Raw genomic sequence first — 18,783 nt, 5'->3', positions numbered from 1 at the left:
GACTGGGAAACAAAGATGTCAAGGTAAAGCATAATATGGAGTTACTAATATCCCCTTCCCTGTTTAACACTTATGAGAAGGTTAAGTTACGCGGTAGATAGTGACTGCGTTAGGAGATGTTTGGAGTTTGTTGTTGCTTCAATAGCTAGTAAGAAAAATTACAAGCATACTATAATTCCCCTGATTAAAATACATTGAAAATAAATTTAATTGTAAGGAAGCACTGATGTCTAATTCCCCTTTTCAACTTCTGTCCTACACCCCTGTTGATAATTAACCATAGCAATATAGCTTAGTGAATAAAGCAGACTCAAGGCCTACATAAATCATATTTATAGCAGCATAAACAGCAGGTAGTAACTAGTATGTTTATATAGCTTCTAACACAAGGTTGTAGCACAACCTTGGACTAAGTATTTCTAATGGTTCTCCCATCACAGATGTGACAAAGACATACTTGTCGAATTTTGTTAGGGCAGTATGGAGGGGAAAGTGTTAACAGAGACTAACCTTACCCTAAAGAAGACTGGTCCCTAATGCCCCCTTTCAAGTCTATGGATGAAGATAAGTTTTTTCCAAGTGCAATTTTAGAGAACTTAAATTAAGTACTCATCCTGAACCACAGTCTGTAGGAGCCTTTCTGCTTCCTTTTACTGCAAAATGAGTCCATAAATAATGAATTTCCTTAAAGCCACCTCTTTTAAATACCAATCCAAATGTAAAAAGAGCTACTCAAATAGATGTACACTGCTATTCCATTTAGCTCCAACATAGCTATGTTTTTGATGGGGATGTACCAAGATGAGACAAAAAACAAGGTGTAACATCTGAGAGGTCTTCTCTTACAAGAAGCCCTGAGAACAGCATCTCTGTTACCATCCCCTCTCGCCTCCTCCTATATTTACATGCTAGACTGTGCACATAGCATAAAGGTCTGCTATACTGCGTCTTTTGTCTACATCAGGGAATGTTTTGATTTGCTTGGGTGTTTCTGGAAACAAGATTATTAAATAAAACCTATCGCCAACCATATTGGCTCAGAGGTAATGAGCAGGGTCCTTCCAGTACCTCGTACGCTGTTGTGTCTAATCCAGACTTCTCACTGTATTGTCTTTTATATATATGTATAGCTACATACACACACACAAGGTATTATATATATATTATATATATACATATATATATATATGTAGGTTTCTCAGTTAATAAAACCTTAACGATATCCACCGTATGTCACCACATTCAGTTCACCAATCCTGTAAGAAGCGATGAGGAGCTTAAAAAGTCATTCCTTGCTAATGGACGCCCTCTGCTGTTACTACATATATTACCAGCAGTAACTTCAGGAAAATTCCTTGGCTTTCTGTCTTCGAAGGTAGTGTAATCTTTTCCATCCACTCATTCCCTCCAAAACTCAAGACTGATGAAGAAACACGTTTCTGGCACGAGTCTAATTCTGATTAATCCTTTTGAAAGACTTATTGCATTACAGTTGTGTTGCTTTTCTATTTTCCAAATTCCAAAAAATAATGTTGGCATGTCAGATGCATTTGTGCTTTCAAAGTCTTTCTCCTTGTCTGCTTCTGAGATTGCTCACAGGAATATGTGTAGAACTTTTTTGTCCCAGGCTTATACTTAATATTGAAATTATGTATGTTTTGGGATGGATGATCATCAAGAATGTACCTTCATGGTTTACAGTCTCTTTCAAGAATTACTGTGTTGGCATCTGAGTACCTGACAACATTTCTGTCACAGAGGGACAATGAAAAATACTTTCTCTTTGAGCATGTTATTTTGTAGTGTTACACACTGTTCTTTACATTACTATGTCAGCCTGAAATACTGACCTTCAAATATATACTTGTCAAGCTTGTCTGCTTAAAATCACATTTGATGCATTCATCATAATACTTTCATCTTGCTTTAAGGGATTTGATGCTTGAACCTTTATGCCTGGAACTCCAGTATTAAGTACAGAGTTTTCTCCAGATCTTTTTTTTCCTTATCTTGTTTAACATTAAGGACCTGTTGAGTAGGCATTCACCCTTGATATTATTTTTTGTTATCGTAGGGGGCTGGAGGTATAAATTGCCTTGTCATATTCATTTTATCTGGCTTTGGTCTAATACTTTTTTTTTTCCCCCCCCTCAGGTAAAATACTGTAACAGTTATTATATTCTGCTTAGTTCAGTTTCAGCCTTTTTATTTTGTCTTACACATAGTGCTAGGGTTGTCGTGTTCTTCCTCATGCTGACATCTTCAGAACGTCATGTTGCGGAATTAGATTTTACACAACTCTGATGTTGCAGCAGTTAAGGATTTATTATATATCTCTATAGCAAATAACAAGGTTAGATCATATGATTTTAACAGCACTTAATCAGCATCTAAGTATCAGTCAGTTAGCACAGTGATCTAAAGAAACTTGCTACAATAGCAACAGTGACTTAAAGATTCCTGAACAGCAAGGTTCACCCGAGACTTACTGTAGGGTCCTAGGGGGAGTTCTAAATCCAGTCGCATGCTTCCGAAACTCCCCCTTAGAGTGAATTACTCACCCTACTTCCATGTCAGCATTGGTCCACAGATGAGATTGTTCCTCGAGGAGTCAGCTCTGAGATGCACGTCCTCTCAGGGATACCCTGAGAAGTGTCCCAGTTCAGGGGGAGATCGAGAGTGCAGCCTGCTGTGGTCTCTGAAGAGCTCAAAGAGTTCTTGTTTGGGATCCCTATTCATACGATTATAAGGCCATTGTCTTTTGGTCAGTAATTTTCCAGGATTCAGGTCTTCTGCCAATCTGTTTAGGAATCAGGTTGTGCAATCTTCCCTCTCAACGCTCAACAGGAGAGTGAGACGGTATCAGACTTCACCGCCTTCTGTAGATAGCAGAGCAATGATGCCGTGATGGCTTTGCCTTTCATATTTATTAGATCTTTATCGTAGTCATACTGTAGTCATGATGGACTCGTAGTCATATTGTAGTCATGATTGACTCGCAGTCAAGCTCAGATGCCTTATCGGGTTGTTTCCTGAAACGAGCTCTTCCTGAGGCTCCATTGTTAATGAGCTGGTTCAAGGAGTGATTACATTGACGCCTACAGAGGCTTATAAGCCTGAACAAGACTTATGCCCAGTAAGGAGCGGGGCGTACCCACCACGCTGTACAGAAGCAGGGCGTACCTGACACACAAGTATTCATTTCACATCTATCACTTCTATTATTGCGAGTTCTTATTTCTGAATACTTTCTGCTGGTCAAATTTCAAGGTGACACTTTTGAAGCATCATCTTCTGTGCGAAATATTGAAGAGGGCTAACTGACTTTTCTTTTTCTCATTATGATCTTCCAGGAAAACTTGTGAATTATATCACACAGGGTGAAAAGGGTAATGTGAACGTACCTGCAGAAAGAAAAAAGAAATTTCTGTGGTTGCTGAATCAGACTCCAAGCTTCAGCTTTGTTTCTTGCTTGGCAGACTTCTAATGAGAAAAAGATGATTATTTTTTTTGAACATTGATGGCATATAACATTATATAACACATCCCTAACATGAACTGTTTATTCAACAATACACAGCAGATAACTTAAAACAACAAATGTCTAGGCACGTACACTATTAGCTTTTCTGTGGTAAATAAGAAGGTATGTATTTTAGTTATGAAAAAAAAAATAATTAAAGATGTCTCCAAATGCATGCTTGTTAGATGGCAACCTATCTTACAAAGGCTTTGCCTTCAGTGTGCGGTTGTTGTGGTTTAGCCCCAGCAGGAAGCTAAGCACCACAGAGTTGCTCGCTCACTCTTCTCAAGTGGATGAGAGAATTGGAAAGGTAAAAGTGCGAGAACTCATGGGTTGAGAAAAAGACAGTTTAACAAGTAAAGCAAAAGTCGTGTGCACAAGCAGAGGCAAACAAGGAGCTCGTTTGCTGCTTCCCATCAGCAGGTAGGTGTTCAGCCGCTTCCATGAAGGCAGGGCTCATCACGTGTAGCAGTTTCTTGGGAAGACAAAGGCCATTGGTCTGAATGTCCCCCCTTCCTCCTTCTTTACCCTAAATTTATTGCTGAGCATGGCACCACATGGTTTGGGACATCCCTTTGGCCAGGCCAGCCTGGGCCAGCTGTCCTGGCTGTCTCACGGCAGCTCCTGGTGCACCCCCTGCCTCCTTGCTGCCAGGGCGGTGTGACAAGCTGCAAAGTCCTTGGCTCCAGCCAAGCACTGCTCTGCAACAACCAAAAATGCGTGCTATCACTGCTATTTTAATCAAAAATCCAGAACAAAGCACCACACAAGCCTCTACAAAGAAAATTAACTCTATCCCAGCTAAAATCATGACAAGTTTACAGGTCAAGTATAAACTTTTAATGTGAGAATACTGTGCTCTAAGTCACACCACCAGTTTTTCTGCATTTTGGTGAATTCCCTAAATAATTTTGGCATGCCTGGAGGTCACCATACAGCAGAGGCAACGCTGACTGCTTTGGCTGTGCTCCACCTCAGCGAAAAATAGGATTGTGACACAAGGACAGTAGAATTGGTAGTATGAACTCCAGAATTCATGAGGGGAGGAACTGCCTCCCCCTGCTCTGTGGCTTGGTACAGGCACGAAGCCCCCCACCCCAGGAAGAAGCGGTCAGGGAGCGACAACAACAGGCGCTGGGGAACACAAGCAGTTTATTGAGGTGGTGGCTGACTAGGGCCGGAGGCGGCCATTTCAGGCCAGGGAACCCTCCGTGCGCAGCGGCGTCGCTCCGCCTTACTGCGCATGCGCCGCCGAGGTTAGGGCAGCAGGGGCGTGCGGCTGCCAGCCACACATACGCCCCGCCAACACTGCGCATGCGCGCTGACACCATCGGCCTCACCTCCCTCCGCCATCCCAGCGCCGCTTCCGTCCCGCGGGCCAATCAGCGGCTCCGCTTCCGCCCGGCGGGCCAATCAGCGGCGCCCACGACCCTCCCCGCCGGAGCCGGAGCCGCGAGGCCGGGGCTCCGCCGCCAGTGTCGCGGCGGTCGTGGGGCGGCCATGGTGTGCGCCGCCGCCTCGGCCGGGCGGCTGGGCCCCGCGCTGCCCTTCCTCATCGTGCTCCTCGACCTGCAGTACCACGGTGAGCGCCCGGCGGGCTGGGCAGGGCCGCCTGCCTTATCGGCCGGGCCTTTCTGTCAGATAGCTAGTGACGGGACCAGAGGGAGCGGCCTCGAGTTGCGCCGGGGGAGGTTCGGGCTGGAAGCGAGGAGACATTTCTGTCAGAAGGAGCAGTCAGGCGCTGGGACGGGTTGCCCGGGGAGGTGGTGGCGTCACCGTCCCCGGGGGTGTTCAAGGAGAGGTTGGACGTGGTGCTTGGGGACGTGGTTCAGTGGGTGACATTGGTGGTAGGGGGGTGGTTGGACCAGGTGAGCTTGGAGGGCTCTCCCACCCCTAACGATCCTGTGATCCTTCTCTTGGTGTCCCCATTGGTATCTGAAGCTCGGGGCAGCAGCTTATCTGCACCCCCCGTGGCCTTGCTTACTTTCAGAGTACGCTGTCAGCAACACCTGTGCAGGCACACCTGCGTTCACAGGCGCCTGTTAACTTCTTAACTGGGTCATGCAATTGCACGGGCAGTCAGAGTTTAACCTGAGAAACGTCTTCATGCCGGTGGTGGCAGGCTGACGTGGAACTGAAGCTGTCAGTACTCGGAATTAAATCTCCGGACTGACCTTTATACTAAAAATTCATTACTGAAGTACTAATTGCATCAACTGGCCAACAGGCAATGTGATCGTAGTGTAGCAGAGACGCTCAGTAGCCCAAGACTATGTGCTGTGGTGTTGGATTGCTTTTTTGGATGCCTATTCTGGTAAAGTTAGAGGAGAAACGCTGTTGTCAAAGATTGCGGCTGTTGAGGATTTTTCATTTCGTGTTGCCAACCTATTTCAAGTATACAGGTCAATGGCTACATGGAATACTAAAGTCACGTTACTAATTTGGGGTGTGTTTTCTTAACATCCACTTAATAGAGATGTTTTGGAGTGAAGTACTAAGTTAAGGTCCAGAACCATAACCTGTCATTTACTGAACTTACTTATGTTATAGTTCATGTGTTCATTTTCCAGGAAATGTACTGAAGGGGTTTAGGGATTTTATGCTACTTCAAATACGTTTTTTCCCCAAAATATCACTGGTCTTTGAATTCAAACGCATTAATATTTGCATTTACATTTGCATCCTGCTGTCTTGATTGTGGAAGCCGGCCTTGTGCCATCTGATTCGTGGATCAATGACAGCCTGTATTACCTTCGTACCATACAGTTAATATCTGTGAATGTGAGTTGTATCTGGCTAGTAAATGAGTTCAGTCGGAAATGTTTTGGGATATGTGGTGTCGTGGGAAGTTGCAGTTCATCCCTTCCTGTCCTGTTTCCTGAATCCTTTCCCCTTGAGCACCCTGACTTCTGCCAAAGAGCTCCCGTTTGGCGCAGGTTGCCCCTTGGGAACGTTTCCCCTTCGTGGCTGCTCACCCACACAAACAGAGGCAAAAAGAGGCAACTGGGGAGGATAGAGAAATATTGTTCCTCTTTCCCTTCTCCACCCTGAAGGAAAGGTAGTAAGGAGAATAAGAAGAAATGAGTCCTAAGTATACGGCGCTCGGTTCATTACTGTCAGCCCACTAACCTTCTCGCCCCTATCCCATGTGTTTCTGCCCTGAATTTGGAAAGGTTTTTTTCATCTCTCCACAAGTTTTGTGAGGAAGAAATGAGTTTTCTCTTGGCTTTTTGGTTTGCCAAGCTTTGTTATATTTATGAACTTTGGTTGCAAACTTAGGGAGTAAAAACTGCATGGATGGAAATTGGACACACTTCAGCTGGATACGGGGAGGAGGAAGGTTGCTGTGCCCTGAGGCCGCTTGTGAGCTTTTTTGTATCAGCCCTGAAGCTCTGATTGGATGTCCACTTCTTCCTTTGTTCATTCTTATTGCTGCAAAACATGCCGACATGCTTACAGAAGGGTCATTTTAATCAAAACCATCCTAAAAGCAGGACTACCTCTTCACATGACAAAACAATCACGAACTCCTCTGTTTAAATAATAAAAAAAAAAAGTTCAGATCACTTTTTGATTAAGTTTAGTGGCGTGCACGTTTCTTCCTTGAAGAACGTGACATTGAAAATTGTGTTTCTGGTACCCAGTCTTATTTTCATAGTCCTGTTACCCAGCTTGGGCATTAAAAAAAAAAAAGTTGAAAATTCTGTAGGGAGAAAGATGGGAATGTACAGATTAGTGTAAAACCCTGAAGCAGTTCTGAAGTTAGAGGGCTTTCTTTCTTTAGGGGTGAGACTGATGCTGGAGCTGGGAGTTCGTGTGGTTTGGTAAGCACGTAATAGCAGCAGTTACTGTAATAAATCAGAAATCCTACCAGGAAGCGCTCATTTATTTTAGTGAGTGCATTTAACTGGAAGAACAGGTTGGCTACACCCGTTTATCTTTCCTGTAGGGTGTCAGCACTGGTACCAGTTGCTATCCGGAGCAGGTTTGTGGACTCCTCTGCTCGTGGGTCAGGGGGTAGGTACCCAAATAGGCTGCACAGCACTCGGTCCCTTAGCGGCAGCAGCCCTGGCTCCTGTCTGCTGGCAGCCCTCGGCTGTCCGCCGACGGGTGGTTGCTTTAGAGCCGTTGTCTGCCTGCTGCCAAAAAGTAAGCGCTGTGTTTGTGCGAGTGAACAGCCCGGCCATCAGGTCTGTACCTTCCTCGGTAGTTGTGCGTGCCACTGATCACGGTGCCACTGGCTGCTCCTGGAGATCCCTCACTGATTTGCGATGTTCAGCAGCGGGTGGGGTCAAGTTTTTCCTACTTATTAACCCTTAACAGCCACTGTACTCATTTCCTTTATCTGCTGTTGTCGTCTTCAGTATTTTCAAGGGAAAAGATCTCTCCTGCCAGCTGTGTTGTGTGGCTGCCGTGCCTTACGAACGTAACACATAAGCAGGGCGCTGAACGCTGTAGGCACATCCTGTAGTGGAAGCTATTCTTAGAGCAGCGCTGATGTGACTAAATGTGAAACGTGGATGCTCCGTAAGGAACCCGAGACGCTGTGAAACTTGAATGCTGTGTTTTGGTGGTCAGGAGGTGCCTCAGTAACCTGCAGCCCCCTTCTAGCATCCAGCTCCACATGCACAACTTCTGAGAGACTTTAGATACTCATATGTGGGGAGAGGCAGGAGGCATGAAGCTCATGGTTTTTTTTTTTTTCATTTTTGGGGGTAAATTTTATTTCATATGAAGTATTTCAGCCTGCTTGTGGTTGACATCTGATTTGTTGCTGCTACGCTTCCGAAGCCAGGGAAAATTGGAGTTTTTCCAAGGGCGTGTGTGTTTTTTGTTTGTGCCTTACTGTTTATTTTGGCATTTTAAAAGACGTTGGATGACTCAGTGATCAAAGCTTTAAGCTAGAAAAAAAGGCGAAGTGTCCATTTTTTCCTGTAAATGAGAAATTCACACGAAAGCTACCAAATACTGTGTATGAAAAACTTGTCGAGAAATACTTCTGCAATATTGTCAGTGAAGCTATTTATATTTGTTCAGTGTTGTACACACCCAGAATGGATTTTAAAATGCATTTTTAATAAGTTCCCCAAATGGGCTGTATGATAAGTAATATTACTGTTTTAATTTCCTCTAGTTAAACAAAAAAAAAAGGAAACTTGGGTTTATTTTGTAGTTGTTTCCATTAATTTAAAAAAGGAAATTTGTTTGGTGTTACAGATATAATGCAAACAATTGAATTGAAGCCTTTGAATCCAATAACTTGATTTATCACCAATTTTTTTTTAAGAGGTAGAGGTTTTTTCAGTGGATACAGAGGACATTTTTGTCATTTTTAGTAGAGGCAGCTCAATAATTTTCTTACAATGTGGAACTGAAAGTTAGGAACTGTATTAAGGAGTGGGAAGGGAAAATGAAAACGAGATCTTGGATGCTGAAAACGCCTAAAATGTTGATGACTTGGTGATCAGAAGTTAGTGTTCTTTCGTTACAAATACTACTTTGTTGTTTAATCACCTTTCAGTGTGAGGAGTTCTGACATGCTTTCTTTTAATGTGTCTGGGTAGTGTAACGTTTTCATGCAGACTAAGAACCAACTTCAAAGTGCTACTGAATTTTTGTATTTAATTCGTAGGATCATAGTCCCAACCCCCTGCCATGTGCAGGGACACCTCCCACCAGACCAGGTTGCCCAAAACCCCATCCAGCCTGGCCTTGAGCACCTCCAGGGATGGGGCACCCACAGCTTCTCTGGGCAGCCTGTGCCAGCGCCTCACCACCCTCACAGTGAAGAATTTCTTCCTTACATCCGATCTAAACCTACCCTCTCGCAGTTTAAAACCGTTACTCCTTGTCTTATTGCTACGCTCCCTGATGAAGAGTCCCTCTCTAGTTTACTTCTGATGATTTCAATACAAGACCTGAGTAAAAGAAATTGCTTCCTTGTGATTGTAGTTCGTTGCTTTCTACGGCAGTGTATTTATTTAAGATTTTAATGTATTGACCTTGCTTAAATTCGTGCATAATGTATGCTGTCAGAAAGCTGTTTATAGCGTGCATGTTTTAAGTCACAAATTGACAAGTTATAGTGAAATTATTGTGATTTAAAGAATGCTGGAAGCAGTACAAATGAAAAAACACCGTTGCTGACTTAATGTATGTACAGCATGGGCTTAAAATCAGGTGTTCCCTTCTTGACAGTCGTCTTTCCCTGGTGGTTGAAGAGCAGCAGTTCATCAGTTTTGAGCTAAAAACCTGCCCCTTCTAAAACACACCACTCAAGTACAAGTTTTATATTACTAGTTAAATGGAAAGAGAATAATTGTTTATATCAAAGCTTGCTCTCTGGAAACATTTTGCCTTGGAAATAATAAAGATGAGACAAAAATGCAGTAGATAAGCCAAGCCCTGAAGTGGCCAACAGCTCTCAGGAGAGTCCTCAGGTATCAGTAGGGTCATGGAGTTTTGCTCTGACATCCTTTTGGGGAGGGGATGGCATGCTGAGACTTCCTTAGGCTGCACGTTGTTGTAGTATGGGAAGACATCACCTGTGCTTCTCTTATCACTACCAATGTTTGTATGTTGTGTTATTGTTGTATTTATTTGGTATAATAACCTGGCCATTCAGAGCATTATTCTTGTTTTCCCTCAAGGAGCTGAATGTGGAATAAATGCTGAAGTAGAAAAACAACTTGAAATGGGAAAGAAGTTACTGGCTGCTGGACAGCTAGCAGATGCTTTGTCTCACTTCCATGCGGCTATAGGTATGTAATTGAAGAAAGTGACATTTGCAATGAAACGTTTCGGGCTTATTTATGTATTTATGCTAGCATTTGCTTCATTACGTAGCCTGCTTTCTTGCAAGTCCATGAGTCACCAAAGTTGGGGCACCTTCTTGCAGCTGCTTGGTCTTTAGCAGGAGCCAGCAGAGCTGCTGTGGAATATTTATGCTTTGGTTTTAATAAAAGAGGCTGTTAAATGAACTGCGCGATACGTGAACACGCTGAGTCGCTGCTGTTCTGCGAGCTAGTTATATGGCAGCAATTACATTTGACTGACTGTAGCACCGTTTGATGAGGTGCTCCCTGTATCTAATCCCGTCGAGATCAGAATTTATCTTTGGTTTTGAAAGGCTGGATTTATCCATTCTTTCTTCTTCAACACCTTAAAATAAAACAAAGCACACAACCTCGGCAGTAAAAATAGTCTCACTTTCTTTTTTCGGTCTTGCAGTGGGTAGTATCGCAATGGAAATGATGCTACAAGTTTGACACGTTGGACGGGTAGCGAAGGGTATATTATCTGTCTCCCACTCTTACACTCAGCAAGTGAGCGAGTTCCTATTGTGGTGTTCTGCATTTGCAGCCATCTGAGAAGTTAAATGCTACGTGTATAAATTTTCAAGGAAGTTCGATGGTTCAAGTCCTTGAATTGAAACACAGAGGCAGACAGCACCGGTAAAGAGCAGTGTCCATTAACACTGCAGTTCTTCAATTACCCGTTTTTGGTGGTGGCGGTTGGGTGTTTTGTTGTTCGGCTTGCTGGACGTGGTTATAACGTGTGTGTATACAAGTGCAGCGTTCTCCCCGTGAGAATAGTAACGCCGGGTTGTTACGCAGTAATGAGTTGTACTGCTGAGGCACGTCTATTTATGCCTTGGTCTAAAAATAAAATGTAATTGAAATACTGCTGGTTCCGAGCTATCAGTGTTTTCTCCTTGTTTTATAAGCTCCTCTTCTGCAAGGAGAGTGGAGAGAGCCTCTCTTGCCGTGCCCTGGAAGAACCTCCCTCTGTGGAGCTGCTCTCTTCGTCCTCTTGCCTCTTGTGTTGCTGCCAAAGCGCTCCCGTGGGATCTGAGCAGAGCTAATGTTAGCAGCGTGGTTTATTCCTTTATTATTGGTCGGGAAGCTTTAACATGGATTTGCTGAGCAGCCCAGTTCAGTGCGTGGCCGTGCCAGTGCTGGTGGTGTCGCAGAGGGGGAAGTGGGGCAACAAGGTGCCCGCAAGGAATGAAATCCTCTGCCTGGCTAGCTGTGCTCGAGCAGCTGGCAGAAAGCAGAACTACGGCATGACCACATCTGTTGTTAGCTTCCTGGGATTTTTAGTTGGATGCTGTTCTGAGCCCGACAGCCTGAACCTTCGTCACACTTCTTTCCTCTTCATGTCTTGCCTTTCTGAAAGGAGTTTGAGCAGGATTTGCCTGCTGTGCTTGTAGAGGAGGGGAGAAGAAATTTCTCTGATCCTTTTTTGCCTATACTGTGCTAGCATAAAAAGTGAGGTAAACCGGTCTCTTTGTCTCACCTCAGCCAGCATGTTTTTCTTTTTTACTAACATCTAGTATTAGAGAAAGATGCTGTCCCTTTCTTCTTTTCAGTTTTATTTTTAACTCTTCAGTTCTGTCTAGTTGCTGGCACCTCTGCGAGGTGTACCTCTCTGGGTAAATGCTGATTGATGTTCATTGCTGTTACTTCTGACTGTCAGAAGGATGACTATCTGATGCTGAAATGTGCTTTCTGGGTTAGCTCTTTGCTATCTTCTTTCTTCCTCTGTGTAGGAATAACGTTCCTTAACTTCATCTTTGGATTTGTTGTACTCTATGCATTGAGTTATGTGCAATAAGACTTAACACTAAGTTGTTTCCTTCTCTTAAAGGTAGTAATATTTGAATTTACACTCTGATTACAGAAATCAAGTACAAGGTGCATACAACATGGAGGTTGTTATTCAATAATATCCTAATATCCAGTGCTAGACATCAATATTTCCACAGCCAAGGGATTGCAGAGGAAGAGCGCAGATACTTTTTTCCAGAGAGATTTAACCTAGCGTTTTGGTGTTGGAGGTGGCCAGCTATGAAGCTGTTTACCTGCCTTAAGATTTATGGCAACACTTTTTTGTTTCATTTATTTTAAAGTTGAGCTTCAGTCCCAGATGAGGTGTGGAAGAGACGTCCTTGTTTTGTTCCTCAGATGTGGATGTTTTTGTCTACAAATTCTGGATTTTCATACATATAATTAATTGGACAGTAAATTGTGTGTCTTGCACCGTGTATGGTTGTGTGGGAGCTCTAAATTACCTTTTCCTGAGAGCCAAGAGTAACTGTTGTCTGCTTCTTTGAAATGCTTTGTAGAGAAGAATATTAAGAAAAAAACTGTTTTCAGAAGCTTATGTTCCCCTCCTGTAGGGGTATCCATATATGTGGTAGGCTTAGAGTGTTAAAACTGGAGGATCTTGGAAGTCTGAGCAGCAGACACCATGAAATGTGGTGGCCTTGGAGTTAGCCTGCAGGTTTTGATATAGTACCTGTTTTTTGTCCCCCATTAGGAGGGGGTGTTGGTGCCCACTTTAATATTAGAAAGAAGTTGCTGCTGTCTAAATGGATGATAGGAAGGGTTTGTTCATCTGTAATGACACTGGACTAGCATATTGCTCGTTTGGGGATTATTTGTTTGCTTCCTGTGTGATGGACAGGGGCTGGGAAGGAGAATAACGAATTAACCTGCTTTCAAATGCAGGCCTGCAGTTTGAGATAAAGGGTAAGTACGTGGGGACTGGTTTTTTTCCTGCACAAGGCTAAAAAGATGTACATATTTCATCTTCCAAAGTCTTAATTATTAGCAATGTACTGTGCTTCTGTAATCCTCATTGTTAAATAATTAAACGGCATTACAAATTGCTTGGAACAAATGTTTTAGTGATAAATGCAATTTTTTTCTTCCAGTGGCTTAAAACTCAGGTAATATGTTTTTAGTCATTGAAGTTTAGCTGTACCCAAAGGTTCAGTTGCTCTGAGATAGTGTTCTGATTACTGTTCATTCGCTTGCAGAGGGAGACTCTGATAACTACATTGCTTATTACAGAAGAGCCACAGTGTACTTAGCCATGGGGAAATCTAAAGCAGCAATTCGTGATTTAAGTAAAGTGGTGGAATTAAAGCAGGACTTCACATCAGTAAGTATTATTGGAATTGGAAACTGTTCAAGTGTATTAGAAAATACTTCAAAGGAGGCTGTTTTCCAGGTTTTGCTAAACAGAAATAGAAAATACGTTATCACTCAAAACTTTAAATAGGATAAAATAGTAGCAGTGGGGTATGTGCTAGAATTTGCAAATATTCTGACTCTGTGGTCTAGATAGTTCCTCTGGTAACTTGTGATTTTAGTAAGTGCACGTTCCTCATGGGCTTGTACCAATGCGTTCCTCCTCTGTCAGGCCGTGCAGGGGGGGAGAGAGCAGGTGCCTCTGTTTTCTGCCCTCCTGACCAGCAGCTGAGGTGAGGCCTCTCTTTTCCATGGGAGCTGTCCTAGTCTCACTGCCTTCCTGTGGGGCTGTTGCAAGTTCTGAGCTAGCTTTTGCTCACTTGTGCTTACTGTGTGGGGAGAGACTGCCTCACTGGTTGGAGACTGCTGGAGCCCTCTCCATCTCATTCTCTCATCTCCATTTTCCGTGTCCTATATAGCTTGTAGTAAAGGAGCAAATGCTGAACTTCTTGTATGCAAATGCTCATCCTAAATCAAAATCTTACAAATCATTAGTTTGTCATATTACGTAGCTTCTATTATTCGAAAAGTTTAATGAGAGAACCCAATATGAGAATTTTTAAAATAATTTATTTCTACTGTTTTTTTAAATCTACGACCGCATGTAGTCAGGACAGTAAGGTAAGGAGTAAGGTAAACATTCACTTTATTTTGTGCAACTTTTCAAAGGAGTTCTTTTCAATTATGTTTAGGATTACAGTTGTTTATAAAAAATTATGTCTATACTTTGGTCCTCAATTATGGTGTGAAGTGATTCTTTACTGTCAGAGTCCTCTTAAGAACGTTACAAAGACAAAGGACAGGTGGTGTTATTTCTTATTTAGCTTGTTAGCTGTAGTAAAATGAAACATTTTTTCTGCTAAAAGAAACAAGTAAATTTTCATAATTTCCTGAGGATCCATGTGTAAATTGAAAGAAACTGTCTTCTATTTAATTTCAGGCAAGATTACAGCGAGGACACTTACTGCTCAAGCAAGGAAGATTTGATGAAGCGGAGGATGACTTTAAAAACGTGGTAAGTTCTCCAGCTTACCTGAATTGAAGAACTGTTTCTGTTTTTACGGTTGGCTTCTGAGCTCTGATGCTCTAGAGAATGTGTGTGTAGACCGAAGTTCAAGTCCTCCCTCTTCTTTAAAGGTGTTGTAGTTAGGCCACTTTGCATGAACAAATGATAAAGTTGGGCTGTAGAAGTGAAGTCGAAATAAGAAGGCGTTGCGTGAAGTAGCACAGCACTCTGTAAAGTCTTGGTTTTGTGTGTGTGCCTAGCACTTCATGATCTCTCCCTGATGACACCTGTGCTAGAGAGCAGTCTCGGTTCAGAAAGGTGACGTGGGATTCAGTACATAATTGAACACTGATTTGCATCACCATTTTCAGGTGACAATGGGAAATGACTGCAGGATGCATGGATCAGGCCACCTTTCCACTGGTTGCAGAGGGATCCTGGCCTCTTAGTTTAGTCACTGTGATGCTAAAATCATTTAATTCAGTGGCATACATCTGCATCTCTTACCTGTGAAGGAGTTCTCTAGCCTTTGTCAAAGTGCTGAGAATACTTTCTTTCCGTTATCAAAAAGTGCTTTGAGTTACCATGCAAGTACAGTTGGCTATTACTCACCTAAAACTCACGTGGGTTGTTTTTTGTTTCAGGGGGTATTTTACACGTTATTTCAGCCTCGCACTGCAAAAATAAACTCTGGAACAAAATCAACTTCATCCTCAGATAATATGTGGAACTCATTTTCCTCACAAATTTTCTATAAGCAGGAGAATAAATAAGATTGATTCTTGTATTTGTTTTCTCTTCAGTATTTGCTAGTTTGAACAGCTTGCCTGTCCTTTATACCAAAATAAATAGAATTTACAAGTGTAACTGATGTTGTCTTGTTGGCTTTCTTTGTCGTGTGTGATGGAGAAAGCAGTTCTGTGCTGCAGGTTAGAGCTGCTTAATGGAATGTTACTCGTGAGTATGTAAGACAAAACCAGAACAATTAGTGTACGCTTCGCAGGGCAGCTGGGGAGGAGTGACTACTGCAGTTATAAATGCACCGGGCACTCTTGTGTTTGCAGCAAAACGGCAGTGGTTTATTCTGAAATTCACGTAGCAGCGTCTCCTCTCGCTGCTGCTACCTCAGTAAGTTTCCCAGGGTGAGCGTGCAGTCTGCAGCTGCGTGTCTGGCTGCAGTGCAGCCCCGCTGTTTGCACTGTGGGAGAATGTCGTTCAGCTCGGATTAACAGAGGACAGTTGCTGCACTAGCAGCGACGTGATGTCAGTGTTGGTTCTGAGTTTGTACACCCATCTCTTCACAGCTCTCTGAGTATTGCTCAATACCGCATATGGAAATGCTTCTCCAGTCAACTGTCAAATAGCTTGGCTTTTTTTTCCCAAACCAGCTGAAATTCTGAAAAAAATAAAATTAGATTGCTGCCTTTGTTCAGTCAAACAGTTTCAGTCTTCAGTTGAGCTCTAAATCTGGAGCAGAACAGAGTTTCTTCTCAGTGGCTAACTTAGATACCATATTGGTCCTAAATTTTAGTGCCAGTTTCCTTGGTTCTGTGAACAATATTGCTTATGCACTTCCTTAGTGATTACAGCAAGTGGTGTGTTACAGTGTATTCGTGCAGACTAAGATGATAGTAAAGCAATCCTTTTTAATAGATTAATTTATTCATATGGTGGAAGGAATTAAGTTGTCTTGGGTATCTTGGCTCTGAAGCAGAATACTTATTACCTTGGAGGACTAGTAAGAAATATCCCTTGCTTGCTTCTAAATCTTTCAGATAGACAATCTGGTTGTTCTCAGAGTTCTTCTGTGTGCAAAATACCTAGTTCATTTTGACAATTTGTTTACATTTCACTATGAAATTATGTTTAATCTCAAGACATGAGGAAATCAGTCATAATACTGTGAAGCCTATTAATGTTCTGTGTTTGTGTCATTCTTTATGTATACATGAGAGGATGGGAGAAAAGGAGGAAGGCTGTTAGAGATGAAGTGGTTTTTAAATGATTAAGACTTGGACATTTTAAGACTCTGCATCTTAGCTACCAAAAGCAGCAGAGGAGAGGTAAACAGTCACTAAGAAACTTTGACTCAGATCGTAAATCAGTTGTCAAGAACCTCAAAGGAGTAAGTTGTAGGCTGAAATCAAAATTCTTTCTACTTCTGGGCAAATGTGACCCAAAGAAGTGCTAGTGGGGTCTCAATAGCTTTTAGACTAGAATTCAGTTTTGGTCTTGAATACCTAAAATTGTATGTTTTACCTGTGAACTGGGTATATAACCTCAGATTCTGCTCTTTGGCTACGAATGTAGAAGATCTGAATAGCTGTCCAGCATTTTAATTTGTTGGCTGCATATCTACCAACTTAGTTGGTAGTCATTCAGGGTAAGCACACAGTACAGCAGCAAATGAAGGTGTCCAAACCTGGATTTAATTTGCAGTGCGACTTTGGCTATCCTACATTTGTTGTACATACGCTTGAGGTCTGCAAACAGTCACAGTAGCCGTGTCGTGGTCTGGTCATACATTTCAGCGAGCAGAAGTTGGATATCATATAAAGATGGTAAGAAGGTGCTGTATTTCAAACTATCCCTCTTCTTCACTGCAAGGGAAGTCTTAATTTGGAGAAAAACACCTGCTTTCTTTACTGCAGGACATTAATGTAGATGGTTGAGGGCATCATATGTTTATAAAAATGAACCAGAGGGAGGTAAATATGATAGGTTTTTACCTTCAGTGTTATTTTTTTTCCTGAGAAAATAGTTTTGTGGGTGAGAGAGGCTTTCTTTTGGTGAAGCCAGCCTTCTTTGAAGTAGATTGTATTCCCTTGGATGACAATAGATGTTATCTCATGATTTCACTGATGGTGATTTGTTTTTGTTTGATGGTCAGCTGTTGATTTTAAGGCAGGGGATCAGATTTTTAAAATGTTCCCTACTTTTGAGTTGGAGAAACCAGGTCGAGGTGTAGAAACTAAGGAGAGTGGTTTTAGATGAACTCCTCAAAGACAGGCATGTAGAAGGAAGACAGTTTCTATTTCCCTGTATGATGTTTGCATTAAAAGTCAGTGTTGCTTCCCCTGCCTACCAGAAGCTGCAAGCTGTAATGAGCTATTTTCTCATAGCATATGTCAGAAGTTTGTCAAATCCCAGTAGAAGTGCTGAAATGCCTTTTTTCTTCCTATCCTTCCTCCATTCTTGCTTGGAGTTGTGCTTCGTGAAAGAGATGTCTGAGCAGTAAGACAGGGAGTAAGAAAATCTCAGAGCAGGGTGACAGGTAAACTTCCCAGCTTGTAGCAGCGACAGTTCTGTGTATATCTTAAAAGAATCATTGAAAACATTCTGCCAGTAAAATAGTAAACCTATCCTTTAATGTGTACTTGTGGAAAGAAAAAAAAAAAAACCTTTAAATTCTTTCTGTGCAGTTTTAGAGTATGTAGGAAAGTTTCCTGAGGACCCTAAGCCTCTTCAGAGTTACGTGGTTGCTGAGCAGAGCAGTTCTTCTCTTCGGATGTTTCTACCCAAGACAGGACTGGCTGGCTGAGGAGCGTTCGTGGCAGTGGGAATGCTTGGCTGGAGGGGGGGGGTGTGCCCCTTCTAGGACCTGAGCCTCTTGGGACCCCAGCCTTAGGGCCATCCTTTCACAGGTTGCTTTTGTCTTTCATTTTTCCACGCCTTACTTCCCTGTTTGCTGAAGTTAATCACTGGGTTTGGATAGAGGGGGTGATTCAGACTTAGCCATTGATGCATTAAGCAACACAGTGTTTAGAGAAACACTTCCTTTTGGCCAACAGATGCACCAAGCCCATGGGGTTCCTACAAGCACCAGGCTTTTTTTGTATAGCCATACTTCTTGCTCTTTAGAAAAGTGGCTTTCCCCTTATAACTCAGCTATCAGTACGGAAATCTAACGCCTAGAGGGTAATAAAACTTTTAACGGATGTCAACAGAAGGGTCTAATTCCTGTCTTCAGAGTGCCCAGGATGAAATAGGGATAAAGCAGAAGTCTTTGGGTGACTTCAGAAAGTTATTCTTCACAGTGTACAAACAGTATTTATTTATCCCCTCCGATTTTGGTTAAATGCTCATGTGCATTAGTATCGAGTTCCTTCTGTTCTGGTGAGTAGTTTCCAAGTAATAGCAGTAGGTAGGGTGGGTTTGCAGCACATCAACACTCAAATCTAAGGCCTCAGTCTGTGAAAACCCTGGAATATTTATCT

At 42.6% G+C, this 18,783-nt stretch overlaps 1 protein-coding gene across 1 annotated transcript in view; it reads left to right on the top strand.

Annotated features, from left to right (window-relative positions):
• The first annotated feature begins 4,925 nt into the window (after positions 1-4,925).
• DNAJC3 (DnaJ heat shock protein family (Hsp40) member C3) overlaps positions 4,926-18,783 on the top strand; it is a 31,183-nt gene continuing 17,325 nt past the window's right edge. Inside the window, exons 1-4 of the mRNA XM_080606080.1 lie at positions 4,926-5,105; positions 10,174-10,284; positions 13,347-13,471; positions 14,501-14,575. Coding sequence (XP_080462206.1) covers positions 5,024-5,105; positions 10,174-10,284; positions 13,347-13,471; positions 14,501-14,575 — 393 coding nt within the window. The 5' untranslated portion in view covers positions 4,926-5,023. The remainder of the gene's footprint in view (positions 5,106-10,173; positions 10,285-13,346; positions 13,472-14,500; positions 14,576-18,783) is intronic.

The sequence above is a fragment of the Anser brachyrhynchus genome (genome assembly GCF_964034855.1).
Source record: "Anser brachyrhynchus genome assembly, chromosome: 1".
Classification (NCBI taxonomy): Eukaryota; Metazoa; Chordata; class Aves; order Anseriformes; family Anatidae; genus Anser; species Anser brachyrhynchus.
The sequence above is the reverse complement of the archived record's forward strand: the minus strand, read 5'-3'. Positions and strand labels throughout refer to the sequence as shown.